The sequence below is a fragment of the Mastigoproctus giganteus genome, chromosome 8 (genome assembly GCF_048544385.1).
Source record: "Mastigoproctus giganteus isolate SK-2022 chromosome 8, ASM4854438v1, whole genome shotgun sequence".
Classification (NCBI taxonomy): domain Eukaryota; kingdom Metazoa; phylum Arthropoda; class Arachnida; order Uropygi; family Thelyphonidae; genus Mastigoproctus; species Mastigoproctus giganteus.
Genome location: NC_143582.1, coordinates 79655904 through 79677171, shown reverse-complemented (window position 1 = coordinate 79677171; position 21268 = coordinate 79655904). Strand labels below are relative to the sequence as shown.

Sequence of the window (21268 nt, the reverse complement as noted above, 5' to 3'; positions counted from 1 at the left end):
CCGCTATATAAGATTGCTTCTTCGAGTTCTGGCTTAAACCCTGAGCTGTACTAAAGAAAAGAAGAGCAAAACTGACCCTAATCTATGGTCTCGTTTTTAAATTTTCACCTTGGTAAAAATCTATAACTTGTTCACCCAATACAGAACCATCCCATCTGAACTGCCACTTGAATACCATTTCGGCTTTCAAACGGATTTTTTTTATTTTTGAAGAGATGAAATCCGCTCCTCATTCTGTTCAGGGCGTGATCAATACGTAATATTTCTATCTTCTTGTTTATCTTGGTAAAATATAGGAAGGCTCTCTATAATCATTAAATGAAAAAGTACCTTATCATAGAATACCTGCAAGGACTCAGGGCTAGTTGTGGGCGCCTCATTTCTGCTATAGTAGTTGAGGGTCAACATTAGAGGGATAGTTTCGTAGTAGTAATAGTATTAGCCATATAATAACAAGGCAGCCACGGGCTTTTTCTGCATTGGCCAAAAAAAGTAGATACGAAAATACAAATTATGCGATTCCCTCCTCAAGTAGGAAACTATCCAGTTGACCTTTGAATTTCTTCAAACTGTTAGTCTCAACTACCTGCGAGGGCAACTTTTTCCAGCAATCAACGACTCGTTGGCTGTAAGACACGTCCAACAATCGAGTCTAAATCTTTTTCCCTGTAATATGAATTTATGACCTCGTTCTGGAATTCTTTATAACACTGAAAATTCCTCCTTCATTCATTTTACTAACCCCTCTCAGATTCTTATACACCTCAATCACGTTCCCTGGATGCCGAGCTCTGCAGCCCACATAATCGGAGGTTTTCCTCATCGCTCGTTTGCTAATCTTCAACCATTCGAGCTTCCCGTCTTTGGATCCTGAGAAGAAGCTCAATGTCTTTTTTTCCAGATGAGGTCTCCATACTTGGACACAGTATTTCATTCTTGCAATTGCCTTATATAGTGGGATTATGACCTACATATCTCTACACAGGATTATGTTCGATAAATCATTGATAGGCTACCATGGGCTTTCCTGGCAACCTGTTTACACTTCTCATAAAACTTTGTATCTGCCCGTATAATTTATTTTGGGGTTTCTGTTCCCCAAGCGTAAGACCTTGTATTTTGTCTTGCATTAACACATAGCTGCCACTTTTCTGACTATTTTTGAAGTCTGTTTAAGTCATCCTGAAGTAAGGCTGCTTGCCACTGATCATTAAATATTATCAATTTTTGAGTCTCTGCAAATTTTGACATCACGCCTTCTGTCCTTTCGTCGATTTCTTTATGAAAATCAGACACAACAGTGGTCCAAGAACCTATCCTTGGGGGACCGCACTCCTGACGTTACACCAATCTGAAGGATATCCTTTAATCACAATCCTCTGCCCTGCCGCCACCCAGAAATCCATCTTAGAATCTTTCCAGTAATCCCAACATGTTCCAGCTTATACAACAACTTTTCATGAGGGGCTGTAAGAGTAGTGGTAAGTGTATGCCTTTTGTTGTACCTCAAAGAGAACAACAAACCATGGAAGAAGTCTACCAATCATAAACCTATATTGAATTCCAACATACGATCCTCTATTAATTCGGTGCTGCACAATGAATTCCCAATCCATTTTCCAGAGAAGCGTCTTCAGAATTGGAATGAATCTGGTGAAAAGATAATTAGGATATAACACCTCAGAAACCTGTTCAAGTAAAGTGCCACATTTCCCTAATCTGCAAGGATTAGGCGATTTAATGAGGAACTCGAGTCTAACTAAATGCAGTGCATAGGCATTGACATCTAGTTTAAAAGAGTTTTATTGAAAAAAGACATGTCACTTATGCACATTTTTACGTTGTTGCAGAATCCTTGTGTTGCTGTTTTTATTTGGTTGGTCTTTATGAAGAAATTGGTACTGGTCACGATAAGAATACACGCTCATGAAATCCCGTTCCACTCTGTTCATATTAAAGAAGACTACGGAAATGTGAAGCATGCGTTACAGAAGATCGGGAATAACCAATATAAATGGGATATAAAAAAAGCCTGTAAAGACTTCGGTTTTCACTAAGTTCTTCTATCTTCTATGCCTCTTGGACAACACGTCAGAGGACGTGTTGTCCAAGAGGCAGAGAAGATAGAAGATTTCTCCACTCCTCCACAAAGGCAGAGAAGATTTCTCCACTCCTCTTGGACAACACGTCAGAGGACGTGTTGTCCAAGAGGAGTGGAGAAAAGTCTGCCAAAACTGAGTTGCAAAAAGGTGTACGCAACTTGGTAAATAATCCCAAACAGTCTTGCTTCTGCCACTTCATGTCATGCTGGGACTGCTCACACAATTTGCTGTGCGTGAAACAAGGTGGCCTTTCTTTCAAGCAAATACAATCTGTTTCCAAAACTGTCTAATGCCAAAGTGAAAGGTGAAATTTATTCGTCCACAAGTTAAGCAGATGTTGGCTTCTTCTAACCATTGTGAAATTTTATTTATTTCCTACTATAGTAATAAAAATTGAAATGCAACACGTATTTTACAGATCTTTTAATTACCAAATATATATATATAGTAACAGGTACCTCAGATTGTAGATATACAGTCAACATTTTTGTAATGCATTTTACCTATTCATGCCTAGATTTTAATAAAAATTTAAAAATAACACGCTTTTCTGCTCTGTTTAATATAAAAGCAAATAGGAATTATTCATGATTGATATATTCAGTAAACTGACAAAAGAAAAAATTAGCTCTTTCAATTTCGCATTTCTTTTCTGTGTATATTCATTCCCTCAATCAGCGTATGGTAACAAACAATATCCAGTTCTTCAGCTGCAAAACACAGTGTATGAACGGCTTGTATGAAAAAGGACAAATAATAATTTCCACATTTCTATTTCTCCGATTTGAAGGAAATTTGGTGTGGCTCGACAATCTTTCTAAAAGAACCAAATATAAAAAATTCATGAAAAATTGTCCACTGGGAGTGGAGTTGTTAGATGCGGTTGGACGGATATGGTTAAGACAACAGGTACTTTATGCATATATGCAAACATCCAATTGGATTTTTTCAGACCAAATGTGGACAATATCAGTGAACAGATTAGGGAGAGGTTCCACTAGGATATATGGTGAATGGAGAAGAAGTACCAAGGAAGATAGGGTGGACGACTATATCTGGTTCTTAATGCTGTATGACAAAGCTAACCACAAAAGACCAAAAAGTTCAAATGTACCTGTCTTAAAATTTAATTAGTTCCACAAATTAAAAAGGTAGAATCTCCAGGAGCGTTCCTACTTTTGTGTGGTTTTTAACTCGTTTTAAAAAATTAATGGAGTATTAATCTTTGTAAAATGTTCTTGCTACGAGTAAAAGAATGTCCAATGACACATATGCAGAGACGTTACAGACGTACGAGTGAATTTGAGCGTTGGTTGGACCCTTCTGCAATAATTGTAGAAATGCGTTGCCAGCAGTGGTTACAAGAAGGTACCCATCTCGATGGTTTTGTATTAATGCCCCCTGAACCATAGACAAGATCAATATTGCTAGTATTCGGTTTGACTTGCAAATGAAATCATTCCCATCAGAACATGGATTCCTGTGTCTATTCACGAATCCAACTAAATACTTAGACGAACCCCTTCGGCGTGGACGAATTTCAATAGCAATCAGGGGATATAAAAATCAAAATTTATAAGTCTACACCCTTCTATAACTATTTAGAGGATATACAACTGTTTCCATGACTACGACAAGACTCATGAATGATATCCGGATTTTAAAACTCAGACTGTTTTCTACCATTAGCAGAGTCTTAGATTCAACTACCTTTTGGTATAGAAAAAAAAAAAAAAAAGGAATAAAAATATAAAAACGTTGCTAGAAACGGGGATCACGTCTTATCTATTGATATATTTTTGACATATAAGCAGTAACAGTTTCTGGTAAGAAGGAAAAAAGAAACTGATAATTAAAAATCTTAGAATATGATTTTTCATGGATGATAACAACGAAATCTTCCTTCCTTGATTAATATCATAAGTGGATTAAATTTGCAGAATATTAATCAGGAAAGGTCCACCCCCACTTAACAAGATTGTTTGAACTGTCCTTGAGACAAAAATGTCTGTGGTAGATAACCCCATTGTGAAACGAATATGAAAGCAATTTTGATATTAATGAACTTAACATATAAATTGTTAAATATATCATCTTTCAAAAATTACTTTATAAGTATTGACCATTTGAGCTTCCGTACAAAGTCTACCGGAAGTTCATCCGATATCACGCTTGCGCAATACAGGAATAGTGGAGTAATTATCTTACACCAAAACCCCCACCGATGCGGAGCTCAACTGTTCAAGTGGGCCAATTTAAAACCGCTATGCGGGGGGGGGAAGGTCATTTCAAGCAGGGGCAACGACAGTAACAAACATTAAAGTTGAGCTGATGGATACCTTTCTATATCCAACCTTTATAGACAAGATTCGAAAAATGCTGGACTGTTCGAAATGCCAGTGTCACTTTAAAGTCCTACTGATATGAGTTCCAACCAATTTTGGAGTTATTTTCCGAAAGAGCACAAACTTATCAAAGATTATTGGAATTTACCTGAGTTTTAACACGGACAGTAGCGAAACAAAATACAATTTCTGCACTACTTTATATATACCTTGCAAAATGCATCCCATGAGTAAAAAAAAAAGAGCAATGGAAGCCAAGTTCCTGTTTTAATTGTACTCAACCTTTAACACACGTAGCCAAAACAACACGGTTTTTGTCAGTCCAATTTTAAATCTTCTATAAACAGAACAAGAGCCATTACTCTCCCCTATGTGTCTTTCGTGCCTTAAAACTAATTTCGGCTTCGCATTACATAACTGACAATTCACAAATCTAAACCGGTCTTGATCCGAGTCCTTATCTACCACATAAACGAATTTGATTGCACCTTTTGCAGTTGCAAATAATGCTCGCAGGGTTGTTTTGTAAACGCTAAAATTATTCCATATATTTACCATAGAAATGCATCAATATAGTTTGGCGAATTATATTCCCGGGATGAAAAATTTCTAGCGATTAAGAAACAACTAATTTTTAATTATTCTTTTCAATTATTAAGAAAAAAAATGGCCACCCGGCAGGAAGCTCATACCTTGAATCATACTGTCTGTCCATTTTCAACAGTGCACCATCTGAATAGGAAAATATTGTTGTATAATAACGTCTTCTGGATCAAAGTTAAAATCACTACTGTGTCCCCAGCAGAGGCTTGTTGGAAAAGAATCTTTAAGAGAGCGCAGTTTATTTTTAGAACATACTCCCAATATCTTTTAGGGCATACAAGGCAGAAGTGGAGGTTGAAAAGTAATGCGCAAGCGCTTCTGGAAATGTAGAATGGGCAATAGTTTCTTGAGCGTCAGCCAGAAATATCAGACTTCTATATTTACATTTGCAACGATTAGTAGTGTCAGGTAGTCACGTGATACGGGTGGGCGTAAACGTCAGAAATAAAAAAGTGGAGAAAGAGAGAGAAAGAAAGAACACTACGCCGTAGTATATAAGCTCTTTCGAACTCGAGAAGCGCGAAATGAGAATTGAAATATTCTTTAAACTGCACCCAATGGGTCATCTGCACTAAAAATTCACAATTGTGCTCGTTATGCTCCATAGAAAAGAGTAGTTGAAGAAAGTGGATGTATCCGATTGCCAAACGAAAGAAGAGCAGTCATAAGTTCCAATGAAAACAGAAGTTGGTGGGCCCATGTGTTCTAACCAACTGGTTTAGGTAATTGTATTATTTCAACAAGAAGAGAATTCGCCAGGATATTTTTAAAAACATTGCGGAGTACAGAAAGGTTTACCAACGCCTTGGATTCTAACAAACAAAGCACTTTGGAGTTTTTCCAATTGTCACACGAAATAAACAGCTTGCATTCTCAGCCAAACAGGAGAAATGCTTGAACTCGAGCTGCATAGTCATTGCAGGGTCTAAATGAAACCGATATTATTATTATTTTTGGTTTCGCCAGGCTAGATGGGTGTACATAAAAAAGGTATAACCGGTTACACAAGCTATTATTTAGATTGTGGGCTAATTGGTTGTGTTTAACATTTAAAAGAAACTAATCGATTTAGGTTTACAAGTTTTAGGTTTATTCACAAAAAACATTAATTTAACAATCTATTTACAAGGAATTAGTTATATTTGAACATGTTTTTGCAAAAAAATGTAACTCAACATCTATTTACAAGAAATAATTGAGTTAAACATAAAATTTAACGTAAGATATTAATTTTTGACAATTAGTCTTTGCTGGAAAGTTAAAAAGTTGGCTGATCCTTAAAAATTATTTCTAGTGTTCCTTTCTAATAATAATTTTGAAATATCAAATTATTAAAGATGTCCTGCGATGTGGTTTCGTGGCATTTATTTTCAAGAAACCATAGAAGAATATTCACCATATAAATAAATTTTCTGTTTATACTCCGGGACGACCAAACGGTCAGAGGAGTTCACAAGATAGATAGAATACAAGAAACAGCACCGTATTCAGTAGTCACAGGCTTGAACCCCGGTCACTCAAGGCACGTGTACTTATGCACCCGCGCGCCTGACCACTAGGCTACGGCGGCCTTATATATGCTACTCATGTTGGCTGATACAAAGTTTTATTGTGGGCCAACGAAGCAGCGACCTTCAAGGAGAGGCAGAATCTTCGTGGTATGTCTATGGAATGTTGATCAGATCTACACTTGGGTTTAGCTTACAGAATTTAAACAAGCGAAGCGTAGTTTGACCGGACGAAATCGCTCCCTATTTTCTAAGCCAAACGAAACAAAATTTTTCTCTGAAAAACCAATAAAACGTTGGGACCTTGACCGACTTACTCACACTACTGGGTTTACACTCTACTGGTGGTTATTAAGGAGCAGCAGCGATATTACTCCGCTGTGTATTCACGGGCCAATTTGCACGATGTGAATTAGTCGATCAGATGAGATCGACTAACTACTGTCCCAATCGAAGAGATCTTTAAAAATTGCTACAGTCCTCTCAAAACGAATTACAATTGCGTATCCACTTTATTGTGATGGAAGACTTCATGTTTTTTTTCCCCTTCTTCGTAAGACGGTTCCACCTCCCTACAACTGGCGTCACCTCACCAGAAATAGATTTTCAGATGATAAATACGATCCCTGATGAAGCAACGAATACCTCAGGGATTCAAGTCAAACAGTATGAAAAACAACAAGAGAAACCGAAATGACTAGGCACGTTTTGATTATAGGAGATATTTATCAAGTTCCAGAGCAATTTTAAAGTTTCATAAAAAGAAAATCATTCAACAAAAACATGGAATTAAAGAATTGCTTTGAATTCTGGAAAGCATTGTTTTAAGTGTCACAAATATTTTTTTGTAAAGTTAGTAGTTAAGGCAATCCGTATCTTTTTCCCCACTAACAAAGATGCAACTGGTTAAATGAAGACAAGAGGGGACGGGGAAGCGGAAAATCGGTGAAGACTCCAGCAATTTACCCAACGTCAAACCTGATTCGTCCAAAAGATCTAGTTCAGATAAGTTCAAACATGTAACTACATAATACTCCCCATGCTGGAGTAACACGGAGTCCTTCAAAATGCCATGAAAATTAAGACCACGGGATGGATTGTTTAAAATAAGCGCTGGAGAATCTAAGGCAACATCGTATGCTTGCCAAAGGGACTAACTCTGTCACATTTGAAAAAATATCGGACGAAAGTTCTTCTTATGCTACCAGAAATCTAGCCGACGCTTTTCTTTTCCACACTGTGTGTAAGAACTGTGGTATAGCCACTGTCCTACTGCGAGGGCGTTTTGGGAAATAAAAAAAAATCGATCAACAATACCTTAAGATACCTTTTCTCCTCCACAATTAATTTTTTTCATAAAAGAAAGGTGGTTCCCTAAAACACTTTTCTTTACTATTTTGTAATTTTTGGAGTGTCTCGCTTGAGTTCAATAACCTCTGATGACTCGCCTTTCCAACAAATCCCATACTTACATCAGCGTTGCTTTTCTTGGAAGCTTGCTTATTTACTTCCAAGAAGGCAGAAGAATGTTCACTTCCAACATTTGGCATATTCAATGACTTTTTTTTACCTTGTCTTCAATCAACATCAAAAAACCCTTTCAGTTTTCCAACAACTTTTGATTATTTGCATGGAAATAAAATGTCCGTTATTAGTACACCACACTTTGAGTAATTTAATGAATTCTTCAGTTGAGTTTGGTTGTTTAGAATTTCCTCGAGGCAGTTAAATTTCTGAGGTGTCAATTTATCGTGTCTTTAAACTGATATGGTTGATCTGATTGTTTTGCCGAAGAGAAAAGCAAAATATCGGATTTTCATCCCTATTTCTCGTGAGTCCAACATACTCAGCCGTGTTAATAATGGCAAAAGCTCACAATACCCGCATGACAGCTGTTCTTCATCTTGTATACATTTTAAAAGCTTAAGTCGGATTAATAAATTAATTAATCCCACAAGTCGTCTAAAACCCATGTCCATAAGAAAGTTTTCTTTATGATTGATTATTTTCTTCAAGACGTTCTTGAAGTTTAACAGGAAAGTTCCATCCACGGCTGGATTGACGAAGGAAAATCTCTTTATTGGGGTTCAATCCGGGGCTAAATTCGAAGTTTGATGCATTTCTTTTTCCCCATCAAAAGTTCTTTATATTTCTACGAAATGCAAGTTAAAGCAAGGATAGTTCTTTTTTTTTTTTAAACCTTAATTAGTTATCACTTCTTTCCATACAAGATAGGACTAAAAAGACGAAGAAACCTGTTACTTTTTATCTTTCATAGATTTTTCTCATAAATTAACACAAATAGTTTTGAATTAAAAATAAAATAAATAAACGTGAGAAACTGTAAATAAAAAAGAGTAACTTTCTTAAATATTCCATAATATTAGCCGAGATAAATCAAAATATGTAACTAGTTATTAAAATATCTCTTCAGTTCCTACGCTGCTAACTTGAGACAGAGAGATATGAAAATTATGTCATTTTACATTATCACACCAGATGGCGCCACATAGTTGTTCTTACCGAAATAAATCGCAATTTTACTTGACTTAAGCTAACTTTTGTTGATGCGTGCATAATGCTTGATTACTCTAAAATTTACTATATACATTAACTCCTAAATATAGGCACGAGGTCCAGGTGGACTTGGACTTTTTTTTACATGGCTGTACTTACTTTCTTAGGCAAAAAATTTCCTGAAACACTGTGTACGATTTTTTTAACATTGTCCACTAAATTTACGTTTTCTTTTCAGCATCAACATATCGTTGGAGTGCCTTAAATTCGGAACTTCTAAACGTAGAATTTTGCTGTACAATGATTTTAGTGTTAATATAATTCCAACAATAGTACTAAAAGTATCTTCGCATAAACTTCTCCTGTAATTGCAAATGAGGCGTCTAAAATCAAAGTGACCATTACCAAGGAATAGTTTTGTAAAATTTCCATCTGTGGTCTTGCGTAACCAGAATACAAATTAAGATTTCATTGAAATTGTACAAGGAGCAAACATACCAAAGCTTCCAATCCTTTCATCTACCGATGAAGTAGAACACACTGCAATACTGTCTAAACTAGTAATTCCCAAACTTTTGCACTGCTGTCACGCACGAATTTGAAAAGTGGTATATTCGCGTTCAAAAAAATTCAAATTCGAAAGCGGTAATTACAGTCATTGTAATTACCCTCAATACTGTTTCCTAATTTCTCAGCAAAAAAAGTGCAAGTGCCCACAATTGCAAAATTCTTGGAAGTAGCTTTCTCTAAATATTGCATCTTCAATCGGTGCAACTCATTATAGACAGAATATACCAGGAAGAATATGAAGTATAAAATAATAAAACACCGGTCTTCACATTATCTAATGTCAGGAGCGTTGCCAATAAAATGGCTGAATTCAAACTCCTGGTTAGGACAACTAATCCACAGGGACTCACATCTGGTGAGTATGGGCTTGGCACACCCAGGGTCCTGAGCTGGATATCATCATTCTTCTGTTTCTTGGTGATTCCTTTTTTACTTCGAACTCCTCTCTCAGAGTAACTTGTGAATTTTTTTGGCTGGTACAGCACAAGCCTCAGGCTTCCTTGCATCGTATGGCTAATAATAATAATAATGCTGACCAGGGCTAACAGACACGTGCTTCCACTCGAAATTTATGGATGACCAGTTTCAATATGATATATATTTAGGGAAGATGGGGGGGGGGTCATGATTTTTATCAAAAGCAGCCTGAGAAAGTTGTTGTAGGGCTTTAGGAGCATTAGCGACTAAGATCCTACCAACTATGCTACCCACGAGGGCGCCTGACTGCGTAAAGGGCTTTTTCTGAAGTTACATCTGCCAGCATAGATCTCCAAGTAATTCTCCAGTGGGGCAGAGACAACTTAGTTTATTTCAATCCTTCTAAAACTCAGCCTTGTCTTATATCTCGCAAAAAGGATTCTTCTGCTCCTATGCTTATCTTTAGTGACACTCCGATTTCTAGGCAAAATGATATATCTCTTTTGGGGATTACCCTGACTTCTAATCTCTCTTGGCACAAGCACATTACAAACATTGCTTCCTCTGCATCTAAAAAACTTGGTTTTCTCTTTCGTTCTCGGCGTTGCTTTTCTTCCAAAAGGCTGCTCACTCTGCACAAATTTCAAACCCATCTTACCATTGAATATTATTTCCAAATTTAAGGCGGTGCCCCCAAAAGCTCTGCCAGACCCTCTAGATTCCATTCAAGATAAGGCAGTTAGGTTAATTAATGACTTATCTCTAACTGAGTCTCTCCACTGTCTCATAGACGTTCTGTTTCTGCTGCATGCCTCTTCTACAGATACTTCCATGGGCACTGTTCTTCTGAATTGGTTTCCGTAATTCCCGTTCTCTCTTCCACGTGCTGCAATCAATCAACATCCTTTTACTGTCCAAATTCACAACAATCCCAAACCGTACCAAATGTCATGTAACTAAAATGTATGCACAAAATGTTGTCCTGAAATCTAATTAATGTCTACCAGCAAATATTTGCAACACTTATGCACCGAAATATTTTCGTTCATTTCTGCCATAACACGGTGAAGGGCTGCTATCTTTATCATTTATAGCCAATTATAAATAAATAAATGTATCATCCAGGAATGACTAATAAACTATAACCTTTTTTTTTTTATAAAGAAATACAAATTCCGTAGAAAATTTTCTTTAATCAAGTTATTTACTAATAATCGTGAAAGAAAAGCAATCATAAATAAACGTTTGATTATTTCCTTTAAATATGCGTTGTCTAATAAATAATTTTTCTTATAAAGAAATACAAATTCCGTAGAAAACGTTCTTTGATTATTGTGTAATTTAGTAATAATCGTGAAAGAAAAACATAAGCATAAATAAATGCTTGAATGTAGTCAGCAGCTTTATCGTCTAATAACTTGAACTACATTTGTAGCCGAACAACGCAAACTCGGCTATCATGTGCTTTATGTACGAGCACGCACAGTTCAAGTAAGCGAAGTTACAGACTTTGCACCAGGGGCTCGGTAGCGTAGTGCCTTCGGCGGCAGCGCGCTTGCTGACTGAAAACAACCTGGGTTCGAATCCCGCTGGACGAGCTTCCAGAGTACTTTTTCTTTCAGTACCAAGTTAGTCGATCTTGGGCCGAGCCCTGTGAGGGGGGGTTTTTTCCCCTCCTCACCAACCCAAATCGACCGATGTACACACACAAATACAGACCCAAACACCCCCTCCTCATACTCACCTTCTATGCAAATATGATTTAACTAACTAATTACAATTTGGAAAATTAAATTTTGCTATTACTGCAGGGAGGTGAAAACATCATGTTCATGATGTTAGTGATGTTTTCACCTCCCTGCAGTAATAGCAAAATTTAATTTTATAAACATATTAAGCTACATGAGTTTAGTGATAATATGGCGTACTAATCTTAACTTGGCGCTTAATAAATATATTTAAACCCCAATTTTTTTTTTTTTTTACTGCAGCCATGGTGCATTTCAATACGGGCATTACAGCTAACTGAAAATATTTATTTACTCTTTAATGGAATATATCGGATATTAAGTCATTGAGATTGGCGAGGACTAAAGTCTACATTCGCCATAAAGACCATGATATAATATACAGTATTTGCCACATTGTACTAAAATTAAGGATTTTTAAAGGCTAAATCTTGTGGCATAGTTCAGATTTACTTCTCTTGCAAAACAGAAAATTAGTTGTGGGCTGAAGGAAGGTAGACGTAAGATTAACCGCAACCTTTTATTACAGTGAAATATAGTGTGCTGGTATGCTCTCCAGAAAAATCCCAATCAAGTTGGTATTCTCATTCTAACAGTAGTATATGGGAACACAGAAATTATCACTAAACATGTTCGTTCGGTGATGCACAAATTTGAATCTCATTAGTACTGGAAAAGATTGTTTCCAATTTCAATATTTCTGAAATTGTCAAGAAGAATAAACATTATTTAGTTATTATTGTTATCTTCTTCGTTACATGATTATGTAAATTTCGTTGTCAATAATTATAATTGTATTTCTTTTATTATTAATTATCATTATATGAATAAAAGTACAATAACACAAAGGCCACGATTGTGCGAACGTACAAATTGTTAACAGGAAAAAATGCCTCAACTTAGACAACTGTTTGTTTACCAATTAACTATTCGTGAGGCTCCATCTATGAAGTGAATGTTAAACTATTCTCGTTCGTAGTATTAAACTATTCGGAAATTTAAAATTTTGCCCTCTTTCTGCATCTCGGAAGATATTTATATACCTTCAATTCGTGACCCCTTTCAGTCCGATCGGTTAGGACTATCGTGCACGGTGAACATCTCAAGAAAACGGCTTCTGTATTATACAACAAAATATATAAATATTTTTGAAGGACACCACATTCCCTAGGAACTCGCCTGTGCCCAATTGTTTTCTTCAAATAACACAGATCAACACGTATTTTTCATCGAAGAAAAAATAGATCTTTGGACCCTGATTACAAATCCCTTTTAGATTTTCTTTAACACGTCTAAATTTTTTGATGAGACCAATGACGAGACTGATTACACCTCTTACATGCCTGTTCATTCAACCTACATGAATAGTTGTACTGTTTATACATTCCTATTCGTGTAACTGTTTGAATACACCAGAATCCCTTTCCAACCCGGATTTCAGATAACCCACGGTTTTCTTACGTATATGCGAGAAACAGATTTAGTGGATGGATGTAGTAGGCGATAAGTGTATGTTAAACGCCAAAGCAACTAAAGCTATGAGGGGCCAGTAAATTGCGCGCATTCTTCGGTTGTAATTTGGTTCTACGAAAACGATTGTAAACCAAAATTACCTTTGATCGAGTATATTAAAACTTAAGGCTTAAAATCCGTCCCAACACCATCAGAAGTTGAATGTACAGTACTTGAACATTTGATATTAGTAAATAAAGATTTATCTAAAATTATTAATTGTTGACAAAAACTCGTTCGTAAAAATTAGCTGTAGTTTTAAAAAAAATTGTTGCATAACTTTACACCATTTTCGTATTTTAAAATAATTTCCTGCTTTTCTTTTGCACTCACTTTTAGGGCTATGATTATTGATTTAATTGACATTTATTTTACCTTTCATAAAAAATGGAAAACGATTTAATAGCATAATTTATTGTTTATTTTCCTAACCCCCTATCTTCCAGAATAACAGAAGGTTGGTTATCCGAACCGCAATTAGCCTCATCCCTCACGATAATGGAATTAGGTGTCTTTTCTAGTACCTCCACAGCATGGATTCTATAGAAGACGAAATGCAACTCTATAAAGGTGAACTGAGTGAGACCGAGAACTTCAGCCGAATCGAACTATACATCCGACGAAGAGACCTCGGACCTGGAACATCTTAGCAGGATATTTCTGTTCTTGTACAAATATAGGTGACCCCTATATTTGCTTAACTTTCTAATAAGCCTCACATGAAGAAATAAATGGATCTTGCTTTCATCCAGAAAGAACATTTCTGTCTATCTTAGGTCATCTAATCGCGCCCACACGTTCCGGCTCTGTTTAAAGCCTCGTCAGGGTGTGGGTGGAGAAGAAATTCTCTCCCACCCATCATTTCTGAAGCCTCGCAATATGCGTCCGTAGATAGCGGACATGACGAAAAACACTGCGTGTTCAGGGATCAGGAGGGAGCCTCCCTGACAATTTCCGGATGACCCTCTAGACTAAATGGATAATCTTGAAAAATTCTGGTGAAAACCTAATACTAGGTTATGGTTTCGTTTTCATCCAACTTTTACAAAAATAGACTATTAAAATTACAGCGCAGTGCGCATGTATGTTAAATTTTCAAATTTAGCTTTATAAACTAAAGCGCAAAGCACGTGCTATTAGTCACTTGAAGGCATTTAGCTGGTCATAAAATTTAAGTATTTTTGTTCGCCTTCAACTGGATATTCGTGGCAATGATTCAATTTTCGTTCAGTCCGGAAAAGTCGAATTACGCCGAAAAAATCAGGACCTTATTGGGGTGTCGGTCTCGAATGGAGGTGGGGAGGGATTACTGGATCTTTGCTATAAGTTCCTTCTTCTAAAAGAACAAAAATTTAGAACTCTGCAATTTGGACGATAAACAGTGCAGCTACATATCGTAAGTTTCTTCGAAGCTGATTTAAGACAATCTAACCCAAATGGTGATGAAAATTGTCAGCAATGAAATTTACCCGCTCAATGGTAAATTTGAATCTGCCCATAAACCCAACATAATTCACTGCCTGCATTTAAGATAGCTGCCAATTTCCAACATGGAATTTAAAGAATTTCAGCACGTGCCACGAGTAAGAAAAAAAAAAATAAGTATATCAATTGTTTATGAATTCGCTTGTATTCAGCTTCTGGAGCATCCCTTTTCACCATTTGTACCTACTCGGTTAACATGGCGGCATTCCGTTTGCTTTTGTACCATTGCTGCGATGTCTTGTGCTCACCATGTTCCTCGCTGATGGCACCACAGTTTGGCGAGAAGAAATCCAGGTGTGAGTGCAAGAAATGCATCTTCAATGAAATGCTGCAGCCCAGTTTTTTTTCGCAAAAAGCAACCAGATCTTCCACAAGCTGCTTGTAGTTCCCTTAAGGCTGATCTTAGAAGCGTCTATAAATAGTCGCCATTCTTCGGGAACGTGTCTCGTGTTCATTGCTACCATTAGATCATCAACATCCTTACAAACAGTGAGTTCACCTTCTGTTTGATAGAATTTATTTCGAGTACGAAATTTTGTCACTTTCGCAGAATTATTTAGAGGATGGATCATCCCAAGCAGAGATCAATAAGAGAATTGCGGACGGCAGAAAGGCTATCGGCATGTTAAATTCTGTTCTATGGAGCAGAAATATCTTGAATAAAACAAAGAAACTTATATTTCAAACGATTGTACAGTCTTCGACTGTATGGAGCGGAAACCTGGACATTGAATAGACGAGCGGCAAGACGCTCAGCAAGAACTTCTAGAAGAGACAGAAAATGGAATGAAGACATAAGAGAGAAAATAGAAGTGAACACTATCAAAGAAAAGCGTTTAACTAGTATGGACATATAAAACGGAAGCAAGAAAACAGATATCCAAAGGCTATCCTGGAATTGATACCTCCTGAAAGAAGGAGAAGAAGATCTAGAACGACATGGATGGATGGAGTGCGGGAGTACATGACAGCCCGAGGCTTAACCGGCCAAGACACCTTGAACTGCACTTTATGACGGGAAAAAATTCCTACCAAAAAATAACTTGTAGGCTGAGGAAACCCATTGTAAATGGAAACACTCCTCTTGAAGAAGATCTAGAGGATTCCACTGTTGTAGCCTCTAGGCCTACAACAGTGGAATCTCTGCCTTATTCTTCGGCAGTGCGAGATCCCTGATGGGGTCATTTAGCTCACTTTCTGTGATCTTATGTGGTTCACAGAAGGATAAAGGCGCCTTGCTTCGTCTACTAATCAGGTGTATCTCCGCGGCACACGTCCTTCCTGCTGGGACGTCTCGCGCGAACTCCACCATAATATGCATTTGGAGGATGTCGCTCCCAATAACTATCAGAGAGTGACACCTGGTGCTACTCTCTGCCTCTTCGTCACTTCGACGGGTAGTCAGGTATTGAGTAGTTAGGTCCAATGAAATATTGGGTAGTTGGACCCTGTCACGAATTTTACGATGAATACTATCGGTAATTACAGTGAGCAGCAAAAAAAAAAGCAAGAATCAGCAGACTGATTCTTGTACATTTGATGATGTTGATTTCAAATATGGCAACGACATTGCTGTAAACTCGCACCAATTTTAAGGGAGGAGGTTTAATTTAAAAAGTTTCAAAAAAAAAAAGTTACCTCATTTATAAAAATGTTTATCTGATAAAAAAGGCTAATTCTGCTGTGTTTTGCCTTTTGATTTTGGTGATGTCCCATACATCATTGGTACAATGTCCTGTAGTGTGTTCGTGTCTAACGGCACCAGGGGTTTTCCCCACCTCCGCGTAATGTACTCATGTGAAACAGTACACTGTTGAGGCCAGAGAATTAAAAGTGTGTGTGGGCTTTGGGAAGTGTAGATTCCAACCCTAGTGTTGGTCTGCCTGAGGGGAGGCACCACTCTTTGGATTTCTCAGATGAGATGCCACTGTGTATTTTAGTGTTTGTTGTTATTTGGTTTTTAGGAGCATTAGCAAATAAGGCCATATTGCTCCGGGATATGCGGTGGTCATTCCCTGACCTTTCCGCATCCTCCGTATTTGGTGATGACTGGCTCGAACTCCGGTCTAATCAAGAAGCGTGTGCTATGCACTGCTGCTCCTTCCCACCTGGCTACGGAGGCGCCAGTATGTTAGTGGGTCTGTCAGATGAGGTGCCACGGTTTGTGTTAGTGGATTTCTTGGGTGAGGCGCGACGCTCTGTGTTAGGGGTCTGTCAGACACAAAGAGTGGCGCATCACCTGAGAGACCCACTAACACGATGTGTAGCGCCTCACCTCACAGACTCCGGTTTCTTAGGTGATGCGCTACGTTTTTTGTTTGCGTGTTTTATGTCAAGCACAAACAGTGGCGACTCACCTGACAGAACCACTTACATAAACTCTGGTGTTGGAGTGTGGCGTCGCATTTTCTGACATACACAAACAGTGGTGCTCACCTGAGAAACTCACTAGCACAAAAAGTGGCACCTCACCTGATGGATACCTCATCGCGTACGACTGCGCTTCAACTGAGAGATAAACAGAGAAACCTTATAAAACGAACGTTGGCAACCGCAATTACCAATTTTTGGCTTTTCCAACTTTAGCGTCCCTCTACGTTTTTTTTTAAGGCCCTGGCCACTGAGATCTCAGGAAACTAGGTGGCAGGGCTGCCAGAGTAGTAAAAGGGCTGCCAAACGAAAAGAGAGATTACGAGAAAATTCATTGCTGACGCTATTAGGGTTTTCCCCTGCTTTCAAGCATTAGTAAACTTTGCAACAAGTGCATTCAAAAGAAGAAGAACCCTCCTCGGTATGCCGGAGTAAAGCAAGAGGCAACACACAAGCCCATACCTAAAATTGGGAGAGAGGACACAGCATGGATGGAGACTAACCTACGGAAAGGGACTGATATATATTCTCAGTACCCATGCTAAAAATACCACAATAAAAAGGAATACATGCTGACTGCAGCACTGTCATTTCAGATAGTCATAACAATGGACATAAACTGTACATGTACCATAATAAACAGTACCAGGAACAAAAGACCAGTCAACCCCAACATGGCAAAAGTCTAAGGCACAACAAGTGAGTAAGGGAAATGGAGAGTATACCCTATGCCACAGAAATATGACAATAACAAGAAGTAATGATTGCAACATGGAAAACAACAAAAATAAATTCAAGGGCATGGTACTGAACTACATCCTCAGTGCCCATGTTTCAGACAACACGGTGCACTTACCACACAAGTAGTTTAGCACCATTAAGAAAATACATGTTGACTACAACAGTACCTTCTTAGGAAACCTCAACAACGGTCATAAACCTTATATGTACCACAAATTATCAGTACCAGGCTCACTCAGACCAGTTAACCCTGTCAGTGCCTGGGCCTAGGGCACATCTGGTAGGTATAGGTAGCAGTGAATAATTGTCCTAGATCATGGTAGTAGTGAATAAGTGTCCTAGATCACAGTATGAACCACAAACTATTAGTGCCAAGCTCACTAAGACCAGTTAACCCTGCCAGTGCCTGGGCCCAAGGCTCATCTGGTAGGTATAGGAAGTAGTGAATATTTGTCCCAGATCACAGTAGCACTGCAAGAACAAGAAGGAATGATTGAGGCATAGAAGACAACAAGAAGGGAGGAAAGGGAAGGAAAGAGAGTAGAAGGAAAAGGGGAAGAAGAGAGACAGAATAAAATCAAGGGGCAGGTCACTGAATCACATTCCCAGTGCCCATGCCTCAGACATCTCACCCTGCAAGCAGTTAAGTGCCAATGAGAACAAAGCAGGTTGACTGCAACACTGACATCACAAATTACACCAAGGGCCAAAAACTTTGTACCTCACATCAACAGTACCAGGCACAATAAGGCCAGTTAACCCTAACATTGCCAAAGCCAAAGGCACATCAAGTGAGCAGAGGTAATGGGGTGAAATTCCCAGGTCACAATAGTATGACATGGACAACAAGCAAAGATTGAGACATGAACAACAACAAAGAAGAAGGGAAGGGGAAGAGAAGGAGAAAAGAGGAAGAAGGGGAAAGGAGGGAAAGGGAAAGAAGAAGAACAAGAGGAAAAGGGAAAGAAAAGACTAATACCAAGGGGCATAACACTGAACAACATACCCAGTGCCCATGCTTAAGACTGCATAGGAAAAGGTACACACAAGGACATATCCAGGAGGAAAGAAAAGAGAGGGATGAAGGAGGGAAGAAGGGAAGAAAGAAGAAGAAGGAAAATGGAAGAGAGGGGAAAAAGAAAGACAAGAAGAAATGGACACTACCATGCCAGATTGCGTACCAATATGAACTGATCACATCATTCCCACTCTTGGTCAGGATTGAGCCCTGCTAGAGATGGAATAGTACATCCCTCCCACTCTTGGCCAGGACTGAGCCCTGTGAGAGATGGGGTATAGGGATATCGAAAAGTAAATGATAGTCCTTATATTATTATAGTTTAATTTATTTTATTTTATTTATTTTATTTTAATATATTTTACTTTATTTTATTTATTTTAATTATCTTATTTTATTTTACTTTACTTTATTGTAATTGTTTTATTTATTTTATTTTACTTTACTTTATTTTAATTGTTTTATTTATTTTATTTTATTTTATTTTATTTCATATCTAAGGGGAAATAAAACCAAAAAAGTGTGCCCTGGTAATTCTGAGGGGACCTTCCCTGATGCATTACCCGGCCACACAGGATTAACTTGATGGGACATCAGACGTCCAAAAACTTAACCACAGGACCGGATCAGTCCGTGTCCTCTTAAGATAAAGTAGATCTTGGCTGCCTCCATGTGGCTAGGGATGGGAGTGAGGGGCTGTGACACAAACCTGCCACAGCCCCCTGCTGCTAAATGCCAGGTGCCGGCTAACACACAACGCAAACACAACACTAATGCACACCTAATTACATATTTCATCTATCAGATGCATTTTTTTTTTTTTTTTTTTTTTTTCTTCTCAAAATTCAAAAACTTAAAAAATTTAAAGAAAATTTTTTTTTTTTTTTTTTTTTTTTTTGTGTTAAATATATACGTGAAATTTTGATGCTCTTTTAAGTTCTTTTCTAAGCCGGCAACTTGGCAAAAAGCCTAACAAACGGCGGATATAGGGGGAACCCTGGAAGCCGCTAATAACTTACAAATACACTTTCTGAATACACTTTCTGGCCTCCATGCCGTGTTCTTCTTAACTGGCCACGGGCCCATAAAAGGGAAATTACAAGCACTAGGAATTATTGATGACCCCCTATGCAACTGTTGTTCCCCGGAAAGCTGGAGCCACGATGTTCTATGGGGACTTAAGATGTACTCTCCTCACCAAAATCCACTATCTTCCCAACGTCCTTGACAACGCCGAAGCTTACATTGCCTTCACAATTAAATTTTTTGTATTTTATTTTCTACCTGATATCCGATTTTTATTGTTCAAAAGGGAAGGATTGTTCATCCGAAGGGCGCTTGCACGAACACAAACTTGAAAACTGTACAGTATCACTCACAATCACTGACTGGAGCTTCGACTGAGAGAAAAGTTCCATTAACGCACAGCAGAAGATAAAGAAACCGACACACTAAAACCCCCATCAAGCGCCATCTGGCAATTTGAATCAGGTGCTAACCAACTTCCCTTGGAGGGGGAAAGCAGACGGATTTCTGTCCCCTCCCCTGCCTCCTAGTTATTTTCCTGGTGGGGCCTGCCCCACTAACTTTTTGAGGTCGCTTTCTCCATCGTCCCCACACTTCTGTTTCCCCCAGTCGGCGCCTCCGTAGCCAGGTGGGAAGGAGCAACAGTGCGTAACACACGCTTCTTGATTAGACCGGGGTTCGAGCCCGTGACCACCAAATACGGAGGATGCGGAAAGGTCAGGGAATGACCACCGCATATCCCGGAGCAATATGGCCTTAGTTGCTAATGCTCCTAAAAAAAAACCAAATAACCCCCCAGTCTCCTCTCCACTCTGTCTAAATTATCAGCTCCAATACGCCCCACAAAATGTAGCATAATATAAACATAAACATGTTTTGGCCTTACCTAAATTCCAGCGTCCACCTCTGTTTTTTTACGGAATAGGCCCTTGCCTCTGGAAATCTTAGGTGGCAGGGCCTGCCAGAGAACTAATAACATCAACGGGCGCAATTGAACTTTCGTTCAGGTGCCGTCCTACATAAGATACCATAATAAAATCTACTGGGTAAGTGACCTGCCTCTACGTGGGTCCCATTAGGGGAACTGCTAAAAGGTCAGAAGAACAACGGTACACAACACTACAAGTTTACCTCAAACACCTCAAAATCTCTGGCCTTCACAGAGTACTGGCACAATCAATGATTACAACAAGGAGATGGGGGGGGGGGAACCCCTGGTGCAGTCAGATCCTAAACACACTTTACTTAACCCTCTGGTATTCATCAGACTTCTGCCACTGTTCACAACCCTCATGTTGTTTGTCAA

The 21268-nt window shown here is 38.4% G+C and overlaps 1 protein-coding gene across 2 annotated transcripts in view; it reads right to left on the bottom strand.

Annotated features, from left to right (window-relative positions):
- LOC150081661 (uncharacterized) overlaps window positions 1–21268 on the bottom strand; it is a 72201-nt gene that overhangs the window by 26009 nt on the left and 24924 nt on the right. Inside the window, exon 1 of one of the 2 annotated variants that reach the window (XM_090380585.1) lies at window positions 5140–5287. The exons of the other annotated variant lie outside the window; for it this stretch is intronic. Within the exon in view, the coding sequence (XP_090236711.1) occupies window positions 5140–5162 (23 nt within the window). The 5' untranslated portion in view covers window positions 5163–5287. Of the gene's footprint in view, window positions 1–5139; window positions 5288–21268 lie in introns of those variants that run through there. 2 annotated transcript variants of the gene reach the window in all.